The 27234-nt window shown below is 38.2% G+C and overlaps 1 protein-coding gene across 6 annotated transcripts; it reads left to right on the top strand.

Annotated features, from left to right (window-relative positions):
- The first annotated feature begins 1087 nt into the window (after window positions 1-1087).
- On the top strand, window positions 1088-26079 carry mbnl2 (muscleblind-like splicing regulator 2). 6 transcript variants are annotated; one of them, XM_046844923.1, is made up of 10 exons: window positions 1285-1629; window positions 7194-7779; window positions 16417-16581; window positions 17184-17393; window positions 17635-17871; window positions 18671-18724; window positions 19065-19218; window positions 19530-19565; window positions 21422-21513; window positions 23538-26079. In XM_046844923.1, exons 2-10 carry the CDS (start codon window positions 7606-7608, stop codon window positions 23550-23552), a joined length of 1137 nt encoding a protein of 378 aa, XP_046700879.1. In that variant the 5' UTR covers window positions 1285-1629; window positions 7194-7605; the 3' UTR covers window positions 23553-26079. The 6 variants fall into 6 exon arrangements, with proteins under 6 accessions (XP_046700875.1, XP_046700878.1, XP_046700880.1 ...); XM_046844919.1 differs by lacking the exons at window positions 1285-1629; window positions 21422-21513 and adding an exon at window positions 1088-1228; XM_046844922.1 differs by lacking the exons at window positions 21422-21513; window positions 23538-26079 and adding an exon at window positions 20306-20753 and having other exon boundaries at window positions 1279-1629.
- The last annotated feature ends 1155 nt before the right edge of the window (window positions 26080-27234 follow it).

The raw sequence follows: 27234 nt of genomic DNA, 5'->3' as shown, positions 1-27234 counted from the left end.
TGATTAAATACACCAAATTAAAAAGTAAGACAGAAAGGGTGACACTGTGGCCTGAAGTGTCATGTTGTTGCTTGACAGCCCCAGGGGGCCTAACTTAATTCCTGACATAAGGGTTTGTGTAGACTTTTACTTGTGCTCCCTGTTTTTGTGTGTTTTCTTCTGAGTTCTATTGTTTTCTTTCATGCCTGGCTGCTTGGCTGCATTATCAGGACCCACAGTGGCTCTGATTAGGCAATTAATGAAGATGGATGAATGGATGGAAGAATGGAAGAATGGATGGATGGATGGATGAATGGATGGATGGATGGATGGATGGAAGAATGGATGGATGAATGGATGAATGGATGGATGGATGGATGGATAGAAGAATGGATGGATGGATGGATGGATGGATGGATGGATGGATAGATAGATGGTGGATGGATGAATAGATGGATGGATGGATGGATTGATAGATGGATGGATGGATGGATGGATGGATGGATGGATGGATGGATGGATGGATGGATGGTGGGTGGATGGATGGATGGATGGATAGATGGATGGATGGATGGATGGATGGATGGATGGATGGATGGATGGTGGGTGGATGGATGGATGGATGGATGGATGGATGGATGGATGGATGGATGGATGGTGGGTGGATGGATGGATGGATTGATAGATGGATGGATGGATGGATGGATGGATGGATGGATGGTGGGTGGATGGATGGATGGATGGATGGATCAATCAATCAATCAATCAATCAATCAATCAGCCTAACAATTATTTAGATTCTACTGTATGTGTTGCTTTTCCAAATCTCTGTACTGAATCCTTTCTAACATGTTTTTTATCTTGGTAATATTTCCACACCCTGATCTATTTGCTCTTACATATGATTTATAAAGATATGACGTGCACTATAAGTCGCTCCGAATAAAGGCATCTCCCAATGGCTATAAATGCAAATTCACAGATGAGTCCGCCGTGACACACTCTCCTGTTGATCACTATTTTCCCGATGCCTCCAGGAGCTGCACTTTTCATGTGATGACTGTGTGCTTACGTTTACTCTACAGCATCACTGTTACCCTGGCAACAAGCAGGCCGTTCTCACGGCGGCTGACATTCGCTCGGATCGTACCAAACACGGGCCCGCGGGGTGTTCTCCAAGCGTCAAACGAAAAACAACAACCATTACAGCCAGACAGCATGAGGCAAACGGCGAGCAAACATTTGCGCGGTACGTCGCTATTTAACACATATCGCGTTCGAATCGTTTTCCTCCGAGTCTCGTTTTGGTAAGTGTGCTCGGTTGCGTGGCCCCTCCCCGTTTACAACTTGGGAGCTCTTCCTGAAAAACAGAGTCAAGCTGTCAAATGCTTGTTGCTCGAAGGAAAGTCGGTGCTGCGGTTTCAAGAATAAGTATCGCGTTCCCGGTGAAGGGCGATCTCTCCGTTTCACGCGCTGTCCGGACGATAACATGGTTGATATTGCGTCGAGTTTTTTATTTGATGTTCGATAATAAACTCGTTGGTGTATCCCCCCCACCTCACCCCGCTCCCATTTTGGCTGTACTGGGCGGATTGCCGTGGCGGTTCGTGACTGACGGTGTGGCTAGCAGCGAGATTTCGCGGCGATGAGGTAAGCCAGGTGTTTAACCCGGCCAGTGTTACCTCATAAACTCTCCCATATTTTCTCCGTTTTCAACTTTGTGTACTGTGAGTTACTCAGGGAAAGTCGGTGCACTATAACGTTGGTCCTTTATGAAAAGATAAAAAGCGCATGTGTGAAACGTGAACGCGCAACTGAGCTGAAGTGAACGCCGGTCGGCTAGCGCCTGTATCATTAGCCGCCTTAGCTAGCTAGCGAACTACAGTAAGTTTAGCTCGGAAACTGGGTCTAATGGCTCAGCTAACTGACTAGCCGTGTGTACTGACTGCTGGCTAGCGGTCTGCTCCAACAAATAGCCAACTTTCTTTTTGGACTTCCAGAACAGCAAAACGTTTCACATTTGAGGCTTTTCAGCGCCTTGAATTTGCGCAGTCATTACTGCTTGTCTGAGTTCCAGTTACTAACAGTCATAACCATGTAGTAATTATTTAATAAGAGGTGTAAACTTTACTCATTAACCCGCCTGGGGGTTTTAAAGTGCACTTCCAGGACATGTGAGCGGTTAACAGGTAGCGCTTAACGTGTTGATGTTTGCAGGCCATCATTTGGATCTATGAAGTGTGTTTCAGTATATAATGAACTCGGCACGATGCCACACATTTGGATTAAAAACGCAAATGTTTTCTGGCCCGTTGAACAGCAGGAAGTGCTTTTCAGGAAACAGGATCGAAAGGAAGGGTGAGGTCGGATCAGGGGTGGATAAGTAGGCAGACTTTTGTATTCATGTCACCAGAAATCTTGTTAAGGTCTGGACTGGGATTGTGGTGAGTACTGAGATTAGTAGCTGGTTCTCTTTTAAATAGATCCATGTTTTCTGAACCTTTTTCTAGAGTTAAAATGATTTTAAAAAATGTGCAAAAACAGATTTACACTTGGTTTGGATTTTCACTTACCCTGATAGGGTTTATCAATATAAAAGTGAAAGTTTGAATGCATCCAATGCATTAGAACAGGTTTAAATCTGATTGCTTATGTCAGCTTCATGACATGTTGTAAGGCAATTTTAACCACGTTCTTTTTTTTTTTTCGGCGTAAAGGTGTGTTTCTGCAACACTTGCCAAAATACTACATGATCACATATTCAAAAGACTTCTGTATTTTAACGTACACAATCCTTTTCTGATGAAGTCGAATCGTTTACATAAATCGACAGCACTCACAAGGGACTCGTTGAATATAAGTGGAAATGCATGTGGATAAAAGCTTTTTTTTATGACATTTCTGATGCAGGATGCATAAAAAGCCAGCTTGTAAACTGGGTCTAAACTGGAGTTTGTGTGTGTGTGTGTGTGTGTGTGTGTGCTACAGCAGATACAGCAAGTTCAACCTCTGTCATCAATGTAGATCAGTACTGGCCTAATTTAGACCCAATGCCTCCGGCTCAAAAACTCAATTATAGCATTATTTGGCCATTTCAACATAACCAGAGATTATGCATTGGGGCTTTTAGCATGATCTATAATTTCTATTTTAAGCCATATTTTGAGAACCTTAAGCAAGTTACAGTTTGTTTGCACATGAGAATGGGGATAGTGAAGGATATGTTCCAAGGTTAAAGAGATATTTTATGTATCATGTGTCAGGAGTGTGCATGAAGTAGTGCAGTAAAATAAACTGCATTGCATCATTCAGTTAAAGACACTACATTAGATTAAAAATAGAAAGTTATCAACTAATAACTATATATATATTCACACATTTTGTTCCAAAAAATGGTTGTGGACAACAGCCCATTACAGTCATTTTTGTGGTTTCCCCAGTGGAAGCACAGAATGTATAGGATGTTTTTGTTTGCTATATCACTGAAACTAAGAGGCTCAAACCTGTTCCTACATGACAGAGCGAGCTCCATAAAAATGTAGTATGCCAAGGCTGGATATTTGGTTGTATGTCACATGGCGTGATGACCGGGTGTCACAACCTTTGCCATATCGTATCTTATCAAAAAGAGGATTTCAATACAATGTCAATTATGGTAATATTGGCCTGGCTGCTCCGAAAGGAACTGAGGGGTGATTCTCAGAATAAACCAGGCATAATTTAGGCCAGGATTTCTCCTGGGGAGCTGCTGCCCAGCACAATTTCAAGTTTTCTCTTCTTCGCAATGATCTTCATCTGACTGATGAAGGGTTTAATAATTAACTCAAATCCCAAGACTCATTGGTTGGTTCTAACTTACTACCATACTCATGTAACTATATACTCTTTCCTCTTTACCTAATAGTAGTTACAGAGTAATAACTGTAACAGTACATACTTTTAAGAGGAATAAATGAATAATAAGCTGTAAAATTAGATGGCTAACTTTTGTTAGTTTGATCAAGTGTATTAGAGCAGAGAAGTGCTCATTTTCGTGTTGCATAGAAAATGTCCTTGTGCTTTGAACCGTGTTTGTCCATGTCTGATAAAATAGCTTATACAGCAATAACACTGACAGAGACAATAATGCTGTTATTGCCAGTATCACAGTAATAAGTTGCTTGTATAGATTTTTTTTCTAGATAGATCAGAAGTAATAAAGCAGCAAATTGCGTGTAGTTGTCTCACCAAGTGGCTGATAATGAAAACACCTCGGGAATTTTTTCTGTAGACATCTGCTCTGGCATTTCTTCATATTCTGAGTATCCCAAAACTCTTCATTTAAAAATCTCTTCCTCAAGGTCATAACACTCGCACATCAGAGCTAATTAGTGTAGCACGGAACCCTGGCACACTCACTAGTTTAGGTATTGCAGTCCCAGTGATGCTGTGAAACAGCAGCAGGAAAAATGCTAGAACGCCTACACGGAGCCAAAGGTCAGAATATTGAGAAGCAGAATGTAAAACAGTATCTCTGCCCACCGTCAGCCAGTCAGATATCCTGTTTACAAACACCTACACAGTAACTATGCACATCTTAACTTTGGCTAATAATGCTGATGAACAGGCTGCCTTGTTTTTAGACATTAAGCACATTAATACATAATACGTCTGGTAATAAATGCTTTTTCCTCCCTCTTAATGAAGACCGAGTTTGTTCATATCGTTTTGTTCTGTCATTGAGCATTAAAAGCACAATTGCCCAATTTTGTTTGAATCCTTTGGGAGAACAAAGCGAGGTTAATTTAAATGAGTGAGTTGCTGCCCATCTCAAATAGGGTAATGCATGTGGCCTACTTACCCTGCTGCTGTATTAAACTAGCTGTTATTCAATTAGTACTGAACTAAATAAAAAGCTTTGCAAGCAAAGTATTCAACAGTGTTCTTTTGTTTGTGGATTTTGCAGTAAATGGTGCAATACCACGAAGATGCAGTACCACAGTGAAATCAATACCTAGGGCGCTTTCCTCAAAAAAAAAAATCTTCGTTTTAAAAAAATGTAAAGTAAAATGTTGTGACTTGCCTATGGCTGAAATTAACATACAGTGAAAGCAGGTGTACCACATAGTATGTATTTGAATAAGTCACTGCAATTAGTTAGTCAACTCCCAAACCACAGAATATTGTTCTAAACCCTCTAAACCATGGACATGCCTATTCAGGTCATTTTATATAACATGGTAGACTAAAGTAATACAAGACAGAAATTAATATCTATTAAAGCATAAAAGCTAATCACATGTCTATAAACAGTGCTAACAATGCACTGTAAAGACTGGGATCCAATCAATAATTCATATACGCATTATGTTTCCCATTCTGATAAATCTCTCTTTATTTATCATAGATCAAAAACATACATTGGAAGCTCTTTTTGCTACATAGGCAGCTAGACATATTCAGACACTTCAGCCCATTCCCATACATGTATACCTTTGCTGTGCAGGATAAGCTTAGGGAAAATAGAGGGCATAGTCACAGATATAAAGTAGCTGAACGAAAAGAAAGGATGAGGCGAAAATGCTACCCATTTAGGCTTATCATTTAGATGAACTAGCTCATACTACTGAACAACAGATGAATTTTCCTTCACCTTTGACTAGGCTGTACTCAAATGATAGTATTGATTTTTTGGGGGCTGGATTTTTCTTCACACTTTGTTGGCACTCTTACAATTAATGTTTGTCTCTGTTGTAGAGAGCCACAGCACTGAGTATGTTCTGGTAATTCAACTTCATATGTATACGCCTGGGAAACAGGATGGTTAAAAAGACAACAGAGTTCCTGTGGATTGAGCAAATAAAATCATAATGTTTTTCACATTATGGCCATTTGTTTGAATTACTTGTTTGAAGTCCTAAGTGATGTGTATTTTACATAACTCCCTCTATATACATACTGTGTATATTACCATATGCTGTATACTCAATTATAAATCGTACTATATGCAGTTGTGTTTTGAATAGTGCTGTAGTAATTTAAATAGGTTTTATGCTCCTCTCCCACAGAGCTAGTTTGGTATTAAGGCTTCAGAACAGAAATGGGCAGAAAATCAGCAGTCACTCTGATAACTATGAAGCTGGTGTACATGTGTGTATGCAGACCAACAGTTGCAGTCTTGACTGATTAACAGTTGTCTTTGCAGATTAGTTATCAATAAGTAACTAACCACAGTCAAAACAATTCGAAGATTTGTTCATCTGTGCACTAATGTGCACACACTGCCTCTCATCGCAAACTGGCTTAACACTATAGTTTGATTTATTGAATGGTAATTAATCCTAGTTAATACGTTGGGCTGGTGTAGTCCCCCCAAAATAAACCCTTGCCCTTTAGCTGAGGTTGTCGGTTGTCCATTGGGGTTCCTTCCTCAGACCACGTGTTTAAACGTATTAGGAATTGACCTGCTCTGCTATCCTGCCATTAGTAGCTCAGATTGCTCAGATCTACTCAGACTGCACTTTAACACAACATGGTCTCTCATGCACCAGGCCAAGTGATCTGGACCAGTCTCAAATAGCCTTTAAAAGGTTATAGTCACTTAGTAACAGGGCTCTGCCAGAGTCCACGGTTTGTGTTCTGAAGTTTTATGCAAGAGGAGCTTTGCCAAGCATAATTTGTGGTTTGTGTTGACATTTGCATGAGCAAAACTTGGCCAAGATATTATGTCCGTTCCAGTCCTGATCCACATGTGATGTCAGAGAAATTAGGCCTCTATTAAACATTTTCTTTTAACAAATTACGGAGATGATAACACGATAATGCATTTAGAAAACAGAGCCCAGGATGATAGCATCATTGCCAGTGCTATGTGTTTCTGTGTTTGGCTGTTGCCGGGCAGTCTTGATTTCTGTCCTGATTTCTCTGAAGTGAGCGCTCACTCTGTCTGTTCACCAAATCCCCTTGGAGCATGTGATATAATAGGATTTATGCTGTGCCGTGATCCGACACAGGTCTGTCAGGCTGCCGTTTGTGTAGAGATCTCAGCCGGGTAGGGAGGCCTTATCTCCAAGCCTTGGAATGCAGCAGGAAAAAATTATACTAAAATCAGCCAATTTGTGTAATTCCTTATGGCTTATATCTCTGTAATAAATTGGCTGGACTGCTTATTGGTGATTTTTGCCTTTGTGAATAATTTAAAAATAACTTTTCTTTTTCCTCTTATTTCCTAACAGACCGCTATCAAGAAGTGCCTTTCAGATGACTCCCCGTGTCGCTGATCTCTGGTCTCTGGCGTCCTGTACCACCCACACTCCTCTCTTTCCACCTCAGTCAGAGTACTAATCCTCCCACCTCAAAACGTTCCTTTATCCACCTGACTGCAGCATTCAGTCCCACCCACAGCTGCAGGAAAGCTCAAAGAGTGGAGAAAATTATAAAATCAGCCTGTTGTCAATGTAGTCAGAAGACCATGCTATGCAGGAACATTACATTTCATAAATAAAAAACAGACGTGTGATTCCCGTTCCGCCAACCCCTAACAGTGCCCTTTGCAGTAAATAAATACGCTGTACTCAGACATCCTGAAAGTAGTGGATAAGTGCCCATATATTTCGTTCAGTGAGTTTCACTGCGCTTGTCAGCAAAATGTCTGTGGCATTGCCAGCTGTGCGCGACACTAAGTGGCTGACTCTGGAGGTGTGTCGTCAGTTTCAGAGAGGCACGTGCTCTCGCAGTGACGAAGAATGCAAATTCGCTCACCCACCCAAGAGCTGTCAGGTGGACAATGGCCGAGTCATCGCCTGCTTCGACTCCCTCAAGGTAAGAAGCTCTGTAAAATTATTACAGTGCGGCATCTATTGATCTTCCCTCAGAATCAATAGGCTCTTTCTCATGATGTCTCTCATAGAATGGACCGAAACAAATGACTTTATTTAGGCAGTAGGAACAAAAAACAATATCGGAAATTTTACAAAATATTAGAACAGTAATGCGGATGTGCAACATGCATATTAAATGTTTAACTCTACAATACATTACGTTTTAGCATTTTTGTCAATTTAGTGATATGAGCTCCTGGCAGAAAGATTTCAATAACGTGTGCATTTTTCTCCACCACATGGTGAGCAAGTAATGCACATTTAAAGAGAGTTTAAAGGTGCACCCCCAGCCATATTCTACACTCTAAATACAGTATCATGCAATTTAAGCTGCAAAAACACCATTAGTGTATTGACAAACTGCAGTTATTACATGGTGGAATGCAACCCAAGTATTTGAGACTGTAATGAGGATGTAATTCAGTATCTGTTGCTGGTGTGGTCATCACCTTGGTATTACAGAAGTGTTATGAGAATAAAAACTTTATTGTGCCTGTAAGAGCTAGCGAGTATTGGAGATTTGCCTTTTAGCTTGTGCCCGATGCCATCAGCTGTTCGTGCACTTTAGTGCTGTGATTGTGATTCATTAGCACAATTTAACTATATGAGATCAGAACAGAAGCACAGAGTTTAACGCAAAATATAAAATAGATAAAGGCTTATTTTTTATCATGATCCATTATTGAGCAGCTGAGGCAGGCCTAAAGAGAGGGATTTCATTCTCTCTGTGGACCTGTGTGCTGCTCAGTAACCAATGACACCAAGATTACTGATTAAGTTGGGACTGCTAAAAGAAGAAGGTGTCTGATGTCTTCTGTATATTGGAATATTTTAGTAGTAGGGGTGTAAACACAAAATTCACAATTCTGTACGTACCTCGGATTTTAAGTCACGGTTCGGGTTCATTTTGGGTACGGTTAGAAAATGTCTTGTGTTTTTATCAACGCAGTTTATTTTAATAATGCTTGGTTAAATAATATATAAAATAATAATTTATAAAAAATACAATAAATAAAATAATGCAATATACCTTGTAATTATATTTATTAAATTGAGTAATCAATTAAATTGGCACACATTAAAATAATAAAATTTAATAAATGGAAAAAATGTTATTAAATAGTTTACATTTGTTAGACCCAATTTGGGTAATACGGATGTGCATATAAGTTGCGTGTGCGTGTGTGTGTGTGTGTGTGTGTGTGTGTGTGTGTGCGTTTTACATTAAATATTTAATTTAACTAAATATATGATCTACTTAACTGTTCCACTTATTTCAGCATACTTTAACAAATGTCTTCATTTCTTCCATCCTTCTTTCATTCACTCCCTGGATATGTGGAATTGCCTGGTTTTTCACCTTTTAAGAGAAATTCTTCATAGCACTAACGTTGGCGTTACCTACTTCCTGGTTAGTGGCTAATGCTAGCGCTATGGATTTTTTAGCATTTTAATTCCCGGTACGGAGTGAGAGCCACAGGGACACTGCGCTAACTCTAGTTTCTTTTTTATACCCCTGGCATTGTTGTGTATGTTTTCAAGTTTAATAATAATAAAAAATTTAATTCCAAGTGCGAGGCGGAGACTCAACAAACTTGCAGTTCGCTGCTTACCGTATTTTTCGGACTATAAGCCACTACTTTTTTCCTATGTTTTGAACCCCGCGGCTTAAACAAAGTGGCTAATTTATTGATTTTTTCTGAGTTTTTCCCGGTTTCACAAACTTCAAGCTAAAAACTGACCAATAAAATTAGACCAATGAAATTTCCGAACGAAAACGAAAAAAGGCACCTTACCTGTGCTCTGAGCTGCACGGCATCGGGAGAAAAAACTTTTTTTTTTTTTTTTTAACGCACGACGATGCCAATAGAAAAACTCTCAAGAGAAATAGTTGTGAAAGGAAGGAGGAAGACAGTGAACAATGACTTACTTGGTGTGCTACTGTTTAGATACAAGCCATTGTAACGCGTTGTATCAGGGTCAATCAGGGAAATCATATAAGCACAGACAGGTTTCCAAAACTTGTGCTTTTTTATTTTTTTTTGGCAACAGCGTTACTAGTCAAAGAAACTTAGAAATGAGCATCAGAAAATAATAAGGACATATTCCTCGGTCTTGCACACATGCAGTAATAGTGGAAAAATGCGGCGGCAGGCTATTCCAAAAATGCCGCTCTGCTCTTAAAGGAGCCACAACATATTTCATCCGTTACACTGTGTAACAGACACTGTCTTTCGTTAAAGCCTGTGTAAAGTTCTTTAGTTTCAGTGTAGACATGTAGTTTCAGTGCAGCTTATAGACAGGTGCGGCTTATTTATGTTTAAAATAAAAATCTTTGTCAAATTTAGTTACCGTAATTATAAAGTGCACCCATATATATGGGTGGGTGCGGCCTATATATAAGCCGCACCCACCCATATATATATATATATATATATATATATATATATATATATATATATATATATATATATATATATATATGGGTGCACTTTATAGTCCGGAAATTACGGTAATATGTTCCCTAGGAGGAACTCAAATTGTAACTATGTTCCACACATAAAAAGGATTGCATTTAGTCCACATGTGTACCGAACCGAAAACCCTGTATCGAAAAATTTCAAATACGTGTACCGTAACAGCCCTACTTACTAGTTTTTTTTGTTATCCAGTCTGATCTGGATTCTGTAGTTTGCCTCATAGCTAAGTAGTAAACGTTACAGGGAGGGACACTTCCCGTATTTCTTTCAAACATTATGATGTAGGACATCTGATCTGGCATATCTGAGTAATGACTGAATCTCTGAGAGTTAGTATTACATGATTCCCAGGATGACTCACGTTAACTCTGGAACAAAATGTTTTAGAGTATTGTTTTGTCTTAAACTTGGCATCTGAATTATTTTGCATAACAAGTGTTTTTTTGTGTGTGTGTATCAGACAATGGGCAGTATTCTCCTTCAAGTCTGTACTTACTTACTGCACTTACTCTATGCACCAGAGAGTAAATGATTTTCTCTAATGCTGAAGGTGGCAGAAGTGGTGCTTAGAAACAGGAATGGATGCGGTCATCTGCCTCAAATCCTCCACGTTAGCGTACTAGAGAGACGTCCCTGTGTGCTCAGGACGCTTTCATTACCATGACACATGACATTTTAGGTTCCTCAGCGCATGTCCAAGAGACTAATAGTATAAATGCCTGGGTGAAGTACTGGGCAGGCTTCAGAAAGATACATGCATGCACAGCAAACACACAGCCCTCAGTTGAGGGACAGTATACTTACTGTTTCTCACGATTTAATTGTATTCTGCTATTATATCTCCCTTCTTCTCTCTTTTATTCCTCTTTGAACCCCTCATCACCAGCACTACCACATCTTTGTGCTTTGCCATCATGTTGTTTGCCTCTGTTATGCTGGCTGTCATTCACTTGCTCTTCAAAGACCTTGTTTTTTTTGAGAGAATCCTGAATTTTTGATGATTTTGTATGCAAGAATAGCAGATTAAACCACAAAGACCAACAGTTTGCACCAATGCAACATTTTTATTTTTTGTTTACTTTTATTAAGCTTATAACCCATCCAATTACACATACACAATAAATCAAACAGTAAACCCACAACTGGATCTTGATATTGTATGACACATAATTAAAAATCGACTGTCAGTTTATGTGGGCGTAGACCTGTCATGATTAGTATGGCATTCGGTTGAGGACTGATTGTCATACACACACCAACTTAACAGTGTAATTGTCTTTTTTTTTTGTGTGTGTTATACAACAGTGGCATAAACCCGCACGCCATTTGTGAATTATAATAGGTAATATATAAAAAAAGAGAATTTATATAATTGCTAAATTAAAGAATAAGAAACCATAAGAAAGAGAAAAAAGGAGCACAGACAATAACTTAAATATAAAACCTATTACAGAGTTCCACGAATTGGCAACCTGCTAATAAACAAAGTGTTGTAACATTACAATTTCTAATAAATCACTGCAACTAACTGTGGTTGTGCAGCTCAATACTTGATCATGTGTATATATATATATATATATATATATATATATATATATATATATATATGTGTGTGTGTGTGTGTGTGTGTGAACATTTTATTGATGTCTCAACCTTAAATCCTTCCTTATTGATTGGCGTCCAAACATGAAATCCCTCTAATCGGATTATGAAACATTTGGCCCTTTTTTAATGAGATTTAAAGTGCAATGGACATGCTACATTAAAGTGGGTGTTATTGTTTCTTTGTTGTTTTTTTCACATTAGCATGATAATTAACATTAATATTAATGTTGGTGAAATATATTCTCTTAGGAGAGAATGTGTTATGTTCACAGATTTTCCTTTTTTTTTTTTTTTTTTAACCCTCTCCCTATCTCTTCCAGTAGAATGATTATATCCTCTCAGATATTTTTGTACATATATCTTGAGGCAGTTTCAATAGATTTTACAGGCCACAAACTCTGCCTCGGACCAATAGGCAAGTACACTGACTTACCATAGTTCTAGAACAGCTATTTATATATAACTACAGGTAAAATGTTTCTTTTTCCAGCTGGATATTTATAAAGAACAGGCTTGTTGTGCTTCAGGCAGAATCACATCAGCATACGTTGTCGGGTCTTTTAATAATGCAGGTATCTCTATTACACTAGCTAAGAGAAAAAGACTTGTTTTCATCAGGTCATGTGGCGTATGTGACACAATGATTATTATTATAAAGTGTCAGAAGCACAGCAGATGGCTGCCGTTGGTTCAGGTGCTGCGTGGCTACATATTTTAACGGTCAAATAATATTCAGCCTTCTGTTTAGCGCAGCACACAGCTTTCACTGCGCTGTCACTCGCTTTCAGTCATGACATTTGCCGTGGTTACACATCTCTCTCTTGTTTTCCATCCCCCACCCAGTTTAGTTAAACTAATGTTTATTTAAAAGCATGTGTAAACTGTGCCTCGCACCTGCACAGTGTCAGGGCTTACCTTGGAAGAGCCAAAGTAAAAGCAGAACATGTTTTATTACTGTGGCACCTTTGTGTTACTGGTAGACCTCTCACAATGTTTCAATCGGAAAATGTGACCCAATTTATAATGTAAACTACATTTCTGTCGTATATTCGAGGTTTTAACAGCAAACAATGCACTGCATCCAAAAAACAACTCCATTAAAGATTAATGTATAGTTTAAAGCACTTGACTGAGAAACATTACAGAAATATATTGTACAGCACATGATTGTACTAATGAACCTTGTGTTTATTGATTTTTGGGCTTATTTTGACAGACTGATGACACGTAAGACAACCAGGACTGTATATGCATAATAAAATAAATGTATATGATTCACTCTGAGTCAAACTAAGCATTGCATTGACATCCATAAGTTGGAAAGAAATTGTATTCATAAAATAGTTTTGCAAAGCTACTAGACCTGGCAGCTGTATTTGTATTGATATGGACATGTCCACACATAGCTACTTTATTCAAAGTAAAGTAAATCCAGCTGTAGTGTTTTACACCATCATTTAGCACATTTGTAGACTAAAATCTCACAGAGACAAGCAAGTTGGTTTAATTTGGGTTTGGGTTTTGAGTTTTGAGTTTGGGTTAACTAGCTAACCTGTTTCTTCTTCTTCTTGCAAATAATGCAACACACATCCTTAGTTATCTGTCTGATACAAAGTCCAATACATGTTATTAATGTTTCATTTATAAGCTGAATCTATACAATGATTACATGCTGTTATATCTAACATTGAATGCTGGTCAGAAAACATCACAGGAATTTAGAGGTAGGAATTAAGTTTGTGACATGAAAAATCAAAAACATTAATAACAGGGAAAAAAATTGATTTAAATTAATATTTTGGGAATAAATTTGTACGAGACCGAGAATTTGACTTATTTTAATGAATTAAAAAAACATTTATTACAATTTTTGGAGACAGTATGGACTCTAAAATATAATGTTATAAATATTGATCCATATATTGAATTTTAAAGTGTTTATTTGTACAGTTCATCTGTTTTGGTACAGAAGGATGACAGCTTCCTGGAAGTGGCAGCAAGTTGATCAGTAGGTCAATTTGTTGAGCCCATAATTTCATTGTGTTTGATACGTGTATGCAGTTGTAATTTTTTATTTCTTTAAACATTGCCAAACACTTGCTACATTAAATTTAATGATATTGGGGGTGCATCAGATTTACCTCATTTATGGATCTGGCCCCTGCTTGTTTCTCTCAGGATGTCATCCACCTTCCCTCTCAAGTTGTGGTCTTGGTAATACCTGTGGACATTGCCATTCTATTTTGTTCTATTTGTCAGGAGGCTTCTTAAGTAGACAGCATTTTGGGTGGCATTTGTGCACACATTTTGGAAGAAGTATAATGCTGCGCTTTTCCAAGGTAGCTTATTGGCTCATAATGCACTAATGTATTTTCTACATCACGCTCATGAGTGGCAGAACAGAAAATCTGTCACTGAAACCCTGTGAGTTTGAATCCCAACGCCACTGCAGCCATCTTTGGCTGAAAGGCAAGAAAATATAATTAGCCCAGCTCTCTGGGTGGGGACCGAATTACTCTCTCTTCCTGTCGATTAAGGTGACACAAGCCAATTGTGGGCGTCTGTGAGCTGTTAGTGGCCACTTAGCGTCTCCAGCAAGCATGACCGGCTGTTTGAAAAGCTGCACCTATCTTAGAGTAAGTGGTGTGTTAACCCTCCGAATTTGCAAAATTAACAAGTTAATATTTTATTGTCACTGGGTTTTCTGTAAATTCCTAATTCCAGCTCTAGCAAATATTTTATGTCAATCAAAGCATGTGGTTCATATATCATCTGTGCCATGAATAGACTGGTGTGTGAAATAGCTTTGTGCCTATAGAAAGTACGGTGTAAAATACAATATTTGTTGTGGCATAAAGAGATTCAGAGACCGTGTTTAACTTGGAGCACATTGAGTTTATATGGCTTCAGCAGTCACAACTGTTATTGTACTCCTGCAATATTCTTTACAAAAAATTGACTGAGTGCAACTGATATGTGGAACAATCACCACCCATGCTCTCCTGTTGTTCTTCGTGCAATTCCCATGCTTGTTTTCCAAGAACGAGAAATACCAGTTTAGCTTCCATTGGGCTTCATTTCAGGTCATTAATAACCTTAAAAGAATGTGTGTTCAAAAGGAATATACTGTGACATACAGTGATGTTCAAGAGGTGTTTTATAATCAACTGCTTAGTTTTGGTCTAAACCTAATGTCATTAATCTGGTTGGTAATCTTTGTTTTTTTTTTATTAGCATTTTCCTGCATTATTCATAGTGCTATTGAACGACCCTCATATAGTATTGTTAATGGGCATTAGACCACCTGTGTTATTGCAACTGCACTGCGCAGTCATCGCACACCCCTAAACCCTGGATTTTAGAAAAGCCTTTATTACATTTACAGACTTACAGTTATCTCATTTATACAACTAAGCAGTTGAGAGTTAAGGGCCTCCCAAACAAGGGCCGAGCAGCGGCAGCTTGGTTGTGCAGGGATTTAAATTAAAGATCTTCCAATCAGAAGTCCAACATCTTAGTTGGACACTAAGCTACTACCCCCTCACTTCCTGGCTTATTCACTTTCTTCTCACAGAAAAACATAAACGAACCAGCACATTAGCTACACTAAACATATAACACATAGATTGAATCTATATTTCAATATGTATGCATGTGATGTGTTTTTATGTGGACTTCTCCTTGAACTGTAAATGCACGTGTGCACACAGGTTGCAGTTTAGTAAGCGCATTTTCAATTTGCACAAGAACCAGTTGTCTGTTGCCATATCTAACAGTGTAATGGAACACCATGGTTAATTTCCTTGAGTTGAATAAATAACACACTGATGCTCATTTTCAACATTAAAATCTCTTTCGCTTTTTTCTTACATTTCGAGGTGATTATTGTAGTGGATCCATCGCACAGTTTCAAAGCTCATCTGATCACTAACCGACTTCTGATTGCATAGTGGAGGTGGACCCTTTCCAAAGAGCATAGGATATGAGTTCACATACAAGCAAACATTTCAGCCCCTCCTTTTATGCTCTCTGTGTAGTCTGGTTCAAAGCTGCTGACTGGTGCGACAGCGTATGAATGTCAACTATACTTATTTCTGACCTCTTCTCTGTAGTGGGTCTATTTACTATCTAGTCACTAAAGCATCGATACAAAGACATGCACTTGATTTTATTCAGTAGAGGTAAATTTGGATCAAACTCATTTGATGATCTCTTTACTTATTCTACCTACAGAGAACTATGTGTGGCATTTTCGAATATATAGTGTTTTTTCCTGACACCAGCTGACCTGCTGGTAAATCGGTACAATATAAATAGATGAATAGAAGCAAGGAATCCTAGAAATATATATTTATGTGGCAGTGTTACTTTAATGTGCATTTCACTTTGTCATTTCTTATCAAAAAGCATTATGGGAAATTCATTTACAAATTCGGTCACATTTCAAAAGACAGGCTTGTTTCAAATTGTTCCTGATTTTATTTTCATTTCAGGGTCGGTGTTCAAGGGATAACTGTAAATACCTGCACCCTCCATCTCACCTGAAGAGTCAGTTAGAGATCAATGGAAGGAATAATCTGATCCAACAGAAGACGGCTGCAGCCATGTTAGCCCAGCAGATGCAGTTCATGCTGCCAGGATCCAGCCTGCCTGCTGTGGTATGTCCCACCCCTATCAGTCATTTCATACTGGAAGCCTCCCAGTGTCTGGGACTTTTCAAGCTGTGTATCTGTGTGTGTGACATGAATAAATAACATTTTGGCTGTTTTCATTGGACATACTACATGCTGTCACATCCACAACAAGTACTTTATTTATATTAATGCCATGATCAGTGTAATCTACATGTAAATATAGTAATGTATATTCTATGTACGTTCTATGTTGTTCCAAATAAATCACTTCAGCATCTTTGTTTGGCACAATTACTGAGGCATCTTGGCTTGCCTCCCCATAGTCAGTCTGTCAGAGTATGTAAGAGAAGCAGCCATCTTGCACATTGGGATTGTAAGTTTGCCAGACTCTAGGTGAAGTGCAGAATCCTGGGGAGGGAGTTTAGCTCAGCTTGAGCCCTGGAGGTTTTTTGGCAGTCCATTGCTGTTCAGCTTGGATGGACGTGCCATTTAGATCATTAGGCCTATGCATATTAATCATGTATTGGAAAAAAAAACATATAGTCTTTTTTTTTTTAAATCTGTTTCAATATATCAAAAGGTAAAACAAAAGATGTGTTTTTGGCTCTATGTTTTTGCTTTTTCAGTCTTCCTTTCCTGTTGGTCAGAGTCTGGGGCCAGGACCTGGGATCAGCTACTCCCCCTACCTCTCTCCTGTCACTCATGGGATGGGGCTGGTTGCCACGGAGATGCTCCCGAACAACCCCGTGATTGTCTCTGGTAGCCCTGCGGTAGCAGTGCAGAGCTCGAACTCATCTTCCTCATCTCAGAAAACATTGCGCTCTGACAAACTGGAGGTACAGCAACTATTTATGCAATTACAGTTAACCGGTTCCTTTATCTCACACTCCCTCGCACACTCTCTCTCTCTCTCTCTCTCTCTCTCTCTCTCTCTGTTGCATGTAGACAGATTTTCATGGTACACTAAAAGCATACTAGTACTCACACAGGGGCGCACGTATGCCCAGGTTTCAGTCGTTACATTGCATCGGATCTGAGAGTTGCTATTTTTGTTGTTGGCTGATGCTGTATGTGTAGGTGTGCAGAGAGTTTCAGCGGGGGAACTGCTCCCGAGGAGAGACAGACTGTCGGTTTGCCCACCCTAGTGACAGCCCCATGATTGACAGCACTGATAACACAGTGACAGTGTGCATGGACTTTGTGAAGAGCCGCTGCTCCAGAGAGAAGTGCAAATACTTTCACCCTCCTGCTCATTTGCAGGCACGCCTCAAAAGCTCTCAGAGTACCCAGAGCACTGCTGCAACCGCTGCTATGGTGAGGCTCAGTAAACACACATGCACGCATATTATATTCTGTATACACTGGATTCAGAACCTCTCGCTGCTTTTTTGTTTCTGACGTTGTGCACACCCACAGACATAAACATCTCAAATACCAAGAATTAAAACACTCCAAATATCGGTACTTTTTAATCATCTATTGAGTATACATTTACACCCTCAACACCCCCCCACCACCACCACCACACACACACACACACACACACACACACACACACACACACACACACACACACACACACAAATCTAGACTGCTTCTTTTTTTTTTACAGATACATGTAAAGCATCAAGTGGCAACTCCTGTCAGACATTACCACTGACTATGCTTCATTAGTTCACCTTCAATATTCCAGTAGCTCTACAAATAAGCCAAGAAAGAAATTGTGTGTGTTTTTTTCGAAGATGGAATTAACATGCTGCTCTTTTTTTCATCAAGTTATTGTGGTTTTGTTGAGCAACTAATGAAGCATCACGCAATTTTGTGCCGTAGTAGTGTATTTTCTGCAGCTTCTTCTTTTTTTTTTTTTACCGAACTGTTCATAGGGCTTAATAAAGATAACACTGATTTAACTTGTTTTGTTTGTGTGCATGCATATGTTTATGTAGTAAACAGCATTCCAGTTATTTCATTTTTTTTTTTGTGTTTTTTTTTTTCCTCTCACCTCTCCACAATGCAATGCTGTTCCCATGATGCACCTGTGCTTGCTGTTTGTTAATACGCTTGACTCCCATTGGCCCACTGCCATCATGTGTTGGCTGCGTGCTGTGTGCAGACTCAGTCAAGTGCCAAAGTGCTGAAGCGACCCCTCGAGGCAACTGTTGACATGGTACTTCACCTTTCACCTCTGGCTTTGCATGGTCTTAAATCACTGTTATTGTACTGTGGCTATTTTCAGATTTGATTTCGCTTCCTTGTTTAAAATTCTCGAATTGCTCATCCTGTTTGTGTGAACATCCTGTGCTCTATGCTAAGAGATTTTACTTTCAAATCCTCAGGTGTGTCAGGTCATATCTTACCCCTTTAAACAATTTCTTAGGGGTCATGATTTAATTAACATGATTTGATATTAGTCCTCAGTGTAGACATGTTAAATGTTGTTGTTGTTGATGATTATTTACATTCTTTTTCTTACCCAGTCTTGCTCTCTTTCTCCCTCTCTCTCTCAGGCATTTCCTCACAGCATGTTTCAGCCATTGGCCAAGCGAGTGGCTCTAGAGAAAAGTGCAGGACATGGTGGTCTTTTAAACCCCAGTGTTTTTCACTACCAGCACGCTCTTGCCAACACACCTCTGCAGCCTTCTACTGCACTGTTCCCTACAGGTACATACACACAAACTCGAACGTACACATGCACGTACACACTCTTGGGTTTCTTTCATGTGTTAGCCAAAGCGTCGTCCTTTAGATTTGGTGCACGCAGTGTTAGTTACTGCACACAAATCTAAATCTTTTAACTTTATTTTGGACAAAGTCCTTCCCTAGTCTGTGATTGTGTGTGGGCTTTGCTGCCTCTCAGTGCCAACACCTCTATTATGTTTGAGCTTAAGCTTCTGTTAGGTAGATACATGTAAAACACTTTATATATTTTGGGCAGTTACATTAACCATGTCTTTTCTCTACTGCTGCTGTAGGCTCAGTATTTTGCATGTCTCCTGGACCTGGCATCGGTATGTTCCACTCTGCTGTTTCTTTATCATTTTCCAATGATCTCTGTCTCTTCTTTGACAGGCTTCTCAGCTTGACTGTGTGTCAAAATGACCTCTGTGCCTCATAGATCTTTAGATCATTTAATGTTTACTAGACAGTATAACAAAATTATACAGTATGACATAAAGTAAAAAACTGCTACCATATGCATTTCGAAATATGTTAGTCATATATAAAATAATATACTCAACAGGAACACACTATTGAAATATAAAAGAAATACTAAATAAAAACTGCACTTCTGCATGCTGTGCACATCATGTATAGGGTGTCTAGCTAGAATCATAAAACATACAACATTCATAATATATTTTGCAGTGTATCCCCATAAACCTTCCTAATTATAGCACACTATAAATTCCAGGCTGTAAAGGTCATCCACAGTGGTAGTAAACTCTTGATCTAAAGTTTTTACAGGTACTGAATGGCAAGGAAATTAACCAAACATTTTGTTGATTCTGCACATGTTGCACAAAGTATTTACAGAAAAACACTCAAGTGGGTCTATAAATAAACAGCAAGCTGCAACCTATGAGTGGATTTTTTACATGTTCTAGTAAATCATCTAGAAATTTGTTTTTGTTTTTCAGTGTCAACACACGACTTGCATTACATTGTCTTAATCTACAAGATTTAGCACTTGTCTCTTTAAATCATGAGCTTTCTCAAATTGATTTTTTTTTTAATGACTCCACATCAGCTGCAATGCAAACGAGCATCGATCTTCTCCCTCCAACCAGTTCAGTTGACATTTATATTTATGCATGTGTACAAACAGTAATTGTGTTGCACAACATTCCAATTACATGAAACACTACCACTGTAACCTTAAAGTATTTTCAAATATTTCCACTTGCATGCAAAATCAAACATGCAAAGATTTACTGATATACTGCATGAACTGATAAACGATCTGGTCACAATATTAGACGTTTATGACTTCATGTCTGTATGCTAAGCTAAAAAAAAAAACACTGCTTTATTAGCTAATTATTTATTATGATTATTATTATGATTATGATTATTATTATTATTATTATTGAGTAAGCATTCTGTATTTGGTTTATTACATGTTTGCTTTCATGACATTCACAATATAAATATATAAAATTAGCTGTTGTCAGACATAGTTGTATCTTATTTTTGTCTTTACTGTCACTTCACTCATGTAGAAATTACAGTTAAAAAAAAAAAAATATATATATATATATATATATATATATATATATATATATATATATATATATATATATATTACATAGTCACTGTAATGGCTCTGTGAAAAACAAATGCATTTTGCCTTGTACTGTACATGGGGTTAGTGGTTGCATATTTAAATCAGGTTAAATTCTGAATGACTGCTTGTATTTGGTTACATGAACTCTTTTACGTGCATTTTTGTACCTGTGTTTCCGTTCCGGCCTTGTGCCATTCTTCATAGTGCTTTTATACACTTTGGTCATTGTGAATTTCAATTGAATTCTTATGCATTTAAATCCTAAGCATTAGTCTTGTTTATTATCCTCTGTTGATTTTTATTTCTGTTTTGAACCAATATAGTGCCTTTATTAATAATAAGGCATCAGTAATATCTGATAGACAAGTTGACTAATTTTTTCCTTCTCTCTACTGCTTTGCTTGTTGTCTGCATGCCATCTGCTGGTTTGATTTATACTAGTGGCTTTACCTTTCTTTTTATTTCATTATTATTAGATACAAGCACACGCATATAAAGATATATCCCACACAATTCTATGGTTACCGTAACGCTGCTCCTCCTTGTTCATTGCTTTCATGGTTCCCTTCCTGAAAAAAGTTCCCATGATGCTCAGTGCCCCGCCTGCTACCGCCTCCGCTCCTGCTGCAAGCCCCTACGCTGCTGCTGCCGCCGCGGCAACCGCCAATCAGGTTTGCTCCTTTACAAGCTCTCTCTCACTGTTCCCACCCTCGTAGTTCAGGAACAGAATACTCTCTTTTACAGGAGTATCTCCTTTTACACAGACCAGACGTCTCCGATAGCTCTCGTTTAGCCTAAATGCATTTAAACATAAGCTATCAAGAACGACTTCCTGATAGCTTATTGGCTGCTTTTCTAACACAGGATGCATTCTGCAAACAGTCGTTAGAGCTAATGACCTTATTGTGAAAAAGAACTGCATGTATATGGTTAGAGTATTAGTTATGCAGTGTGACCCTGTTTTTTGAGCTTTGTTGTTTTGGCTCATGCTGGCTCTATATTGCTGTTAGTAGTCTGAATCCTTAAACAGCTCATGTCTCCTCGATTTCTCACAACAGCTGTTTGGAGCTCCTCCTACATGCAGTGTGTAGTTTTTGCTGCTTCATTGCCATCATTGTTTTGCATGTTTGCCTTTATTTAGCTCTCATTGACACTGGCGCACAGAACACAGTTTGTCTGGTTGAATACAACCAAAGCGATCAACCTGGCGATTTGTCATTAACGAAAGCACAATGAATAATGCTGTCTGCCCTTGAATTCTGTTTTCAAGTGTGATTTAGCAAATTCATAATCCATGTTCTACTGTCCTCTGCTGGTCACTTTGCAAACTCAACACTTGCACTTAAAAAACCTTAGGATGTTGTTAGCACCTATCGAACAGTTCCTCAGTCTGTTCTAGTGAATTTACAGCGACAGCCGCACTTCCTTTCTTTCGCTCAGAAAAAGACACTGTTCGCACAGGCCGTCCGATTACCTGTAGCCTAGTCAGTTTCCGGACAGGAAGGGCCGAGACTACATCATCAGTAAACTGACTGACTGAGGGATGATGTTTAGAATAAATGTGATAAGAAGTTGTACATATGTAATGCTTTTATATAACGTTTGTTTAAGTATGATTTCTTAATTATTACCCACGATAAAATACACGTAAAGAGGCTTTACTAGATCATTACTTATACACTTATTATAGTCAGTACCTTTATTTAGTAGTGGAATTGTATTTTTGTTGGAACGCATTGCAATAGGTTCACTGCAATCAATGTAGGATGGAGGTACAAGAAGCAGCACTGAGAAGTACGTCATTTCATATCAGATCAAATCAAATCGGTTTTTAAACATGTTTAATCTAGCTAGGATTGGACTATTATATACTACATGTAGGTAGTAAACATGTGTTATACTCAGCAGTCAGTCAAGGAAATGAATAAGGGCTTGTAGTCACCAAAATGAAGGCAGCAGCTACTTGCAGGAGTAGGAATATATATGAAAGGGTTATGCCATTTGACTTTATTTTGTCTTATTTAGAATATATAAGATTTTATATGGATTATGAATTTGCCGGCTAGTAAAAGAGCAGTTGCTCTGCCAAATCAAATTCTGCTTTTACACATAAAAAAGCCAATTCATGATGACCCCTAAAGCATCCATTTTCAGGCACAAATGACATCAAATGTGCCCAAATTTGTAAATGTAAAAACTTTCATTTCCTACAGTGTGCTTCCTATTTGAAGACACTGGGAGTGGTACAAATATTGTTTTTTAGCACCTTTACTACTCAAGTGGCAGGTTATTGTGTGAAGGTGGGAATTGGTAAGCTGAGTGTTTAGCATGTTGGTTAAGGTTGAGCTCAGTGGTTTATGGTGTTGGTTATGGTGTTGGACTTCTGATCGGAAGGTCGTGAGTTCAGTTCCCAGTGCCAAAAAGCTACCACTGCTGGGCTCCTGAGCAAGGCCCCTAACCCTCACCTGCTCACTATAAGATAAGTCGCTCTGGATAAAGGCGTCTGCAAAATGCTTTAAATGTCAAAACGAATCGCTAAATAATTATTAGAGCCGCCATTACGACTAGCAACCATTAGAAATCCCAAAGAATTCTTCAGTTGTTCAGCCGATTTATTTTTCCCCCCACTAATTATTTCTGCTTGTTAAAGTTTTTACAAATATTTTAACATGCCTTTTTGCTCTTTCTGCTACAGATCATTCTGAAATAGAGCGCAGGAGAGGGACGGAGTGCCAGCGCAACACACACACACTTCTCAAACAACAACTGTGTGGATATAACAACTTCAGCTCCACATTACTGCTACATGCATGCTAATACACACACACACACAGCCTTATAATATTTTCCCTACAGTTATGTTCAATAAATAGATTATACAGACAAATATATACAATATATACACAACAATGAAACGAATCAATCATATATGTTTCTAATCGAGTTTCATTCACTGGGACAAAATCATACTCTTTTTGCTTGTTTAAGTACATTATATAATTCTATACTTATACACAGTATCATCGCCAGTGTTGAGTAGGAAGTTTTCAACACTCGTTTTACTGTGCGACTCTACTTGCACTTTTTTTTTTTGTTTTTTTTTTTCAAGTAAAAGGACAACATCTTGCGAAAGACTACGAGAAGCCCAGTTTGAGGATTTATAGTTCCCTCCAACATACTGATTTTCGAGAGTTTATCTGCCTGCACCGGCATCAGAAGGAACTGTCTTACCGAATGCCGAAGCACGTCAATGCCATGCAGGAGGATGGCAGGCAGCATGTCACAACCCTGTAAGAGAAACATGTCAAACCGCATGTGAAAGCTATGCAGGAGAAGGACAGAGTGAGTTCACCTCTCAGCTCCCCACTCAATGCTTTGGATAAAGAGAACTCTGTTAGCCAAATTATTGATAGAAAGAGAAAAAAAACAAAACAAAAGATGTTCACCTTTAACAGTGGCCAAACAGAGTAGTGACACACTAACCCTTTAAAACTTGATGTGAATCTGAATTTGATTACTTTGTTTCAGCCGTTCTTTTATCATTTCTTTAGCTGAGAATTTAGTGTCAAAGGTTTTTTTTTTTGGTTGTTTTTTTTTGCCATAGTAGAAGCTATTCTCTTATTCTCTTGATACTGTGCCATCGGTAGAGAGTGAACACATGAGAAACAAAGAGATGATTGTGTGTACTTGTCTGACTTTAAATGTGCGTGTGTGTCGTGCATAGTAACAGAGCAAAGCATAAGTTGCTACATCTGGGCTCTACAGCTAGACTCAGGGTCTACACGTCCCAGCAGTATGAGCTGTGTATAGTCGAGCCAGACTGGGCTGCATTCATCCTGTTGTTGTTGTTGTTTTTGTTTGTTTGATTTTTTGGTTTCGGTATTTATTCTGTTATGATTCTGTATAAGTGCCTAACAATGTTCTTCACAAAGCATAGTATGGATAAAGATTAGTTTGAACTGTTCATGTTTAATTTTTGTTTCAGCAATCTGTCATTCTCTCTCAAAAAGGAAGGTAAAAACTGTTTAAAAGGTTGACCATAGACGTCATGATATATGACTGCTGATTTTTTTTTTTTTATCCTTTTAATGAAAAGGATAACAGATTTGTATTTACTAACCCAAAATGACGACCTGTAGGAGACGAGCCTGTGATGGCTGTGTGGGAAAGCCTCTTCTTTACATTTGCATAGTGATTTATCGAGGTGAATTGGACTAAGTGGGAAAACTACAGTGTGTTGAGTCTCAAATCTATAGCAACTGTAGAGAAACAATCTTCCCAAAGTAGCACTACTTCATTAATCAGCTGCTTTGGGGCACAATTAAAACAGATGTTTTATTTATATTGAATAATTTCTATAGGCGTCTATAAGATCTTACATTTATTTCATCTCCTAGCATAGTGATTGACAACAGTGTGACATGTAACTGACCTAATACTAAATAGCTCTATTATTCTAATCCACTTTGATTTAGGAGGCAGTCAATCCTATCATTTTTATTTGTATGTCTGTTTGTGTGTTTTTATGTGTGTTTTAATTCAGGGCGAAGATAAAAAAAACAATGCCATGTGAGAACCTAGACAATCTTTAGTTTAGATACGCGAAGGCACTGCTCAGACTTGTAGTCATTTAACTTCTCAGCGTCGCCTGAGGATAATTTATGTTGTGATCTATAAGATATATGAGAACTATTATGTAATGTATTGATTGTGGTAAATGGACCATTGTTATGTTTTGTTTTGAGATGAATGTAATTTATTTGATGTAGGGCCTTGTTGTTCAGACGCTGTTTAAAACAAAAAAAAAAAAAAGGCCAGCTTAGTGCCACCTTCCTCTCCTGCATCACCTGACTTGTGAAGGAAGAGAAACGCAGGGTGCTTGACTTTTTTTTTTTTCTTCGGAAAGTTACAGCGTCCACGCCCGAAAGCATTAAGCGGCACGCCGTTTTACACAGCTGTTTGTGAATCTAACGCTTCTATATAATAGTCGTTGTTTGAGGTGTGTAACAATAGCAGAAGTCTGCTTTTGTGATAAAAAGAAGCCTAGCAGTGAGCGGTACAGGGAGCCAGCTGAGAGAAACACTCAACACTGCATGACACATCAGTGCAGGTCAGGCTGCAGAAGTGTTCACGTTATGTCAAAGATAACACCGCATTTCATTTTATAGTTCGCTTTTTTTGTGTGCTAATATTTTAGATCAGTACTAATTTGTTAATGTGACAGTTCAAAATTGCTATGAATGAAACTTTTTTAAGTGATGTTCATGTTATGGTTTTTTTTGTTGTTGTTTGGGGGGGAGGGGGTAATTGTTTTTACAAAATGGTAGGTTCAAGTATATTTTCCTTCTGGAAAAATACTTAGATTCAATGCCTTATTGTTATGGACCATACTATTTAATAATAAAAAAGAATAAAAAGAACATATATATATATATATATATATATATATATATATATATATATATATATATATATATATATATATATATATATAGATTAGTCTTAAATTGTTTTCACTTATTATAATAAATGTTTATTTCCATTGTCCAGATGTAAATTAAGATTTATTGGAATTTCTTGGAATCGGTCATCATACAAAAAAAAAAATGGTGTGTCATCGGTTTGGCGCATGAGCACAATCCTGCTGTAACACACTATAGGAGATCAGACATCACTGACATTACAATAGAATTGTGGGTTTGTTTCAGAGATAATTATAATAACAAATGATAATAATAATAATTATAGAAATAGCAATGTTTACTGCTTTGTCCATATGACTGATCCGGACAGACTTTGTCATTACAGAACTATTACTTAACATATGAATGTGTCTTACCATCGGTGTGCATCAGTGCATCTCCTGCTTTCTTAGTGTCAGTCTGGTGGGTAAGAATTGCAGAATGTAATTTAGCTCTTGACTGTTGTAGCACATTCTGGACAGGTTTATGACTGGAGGGCTACAGAGCACTCACTACCTTAGTCTGTTCACATGTGATCTTTGCCTTATCTTCTGTGTTGCTCTGACCATTTCATGTCTCTTAACGTTGTTTGAAAGTTTTTGTAAAAAAAAAAAAAAAAAAAAAAGGAAAAGAAGTCCTCATTGGCTCTCCTAAAACTAAAATAAATACAAATTTATGAATCTGCTGTTAAAGAAGGATCAGTATAATAAAACCTTTTCTCCACAACTGGAGTGAACATGTAGTTTCAAGCCCAAAGATTGCTAACAGGATGAATGCCTGGATATGTTGTTTTCTGGTGTGGAGAACTGCCTTTTAGGTAACAGATATACTAAGCTGTACTTTGTTTTCTGAGCACTACTTTGTTCCTTGGCTCTATTCAACAACACAAGTTACAAGGATAAATTCACACGGCCAAATTTCATGCAGATT

Source organism: Silurus meridionalis, chromosome 3 (assembly GCF_014805685.1).
Source record: "Silurus meridionalis isolate SWU-2019-XX chromosome 3, ASM1480568v1, whole genome shotgun sequence".
NCBI lineage: Eukaryota > Metazoa > Chordata > Actinopteri > Siluriformes > Siluridae > Silurus > Silurus meridionalis.
This window is presented reverse-complemented; position numbering and strand designations above follow the sequence as displayed.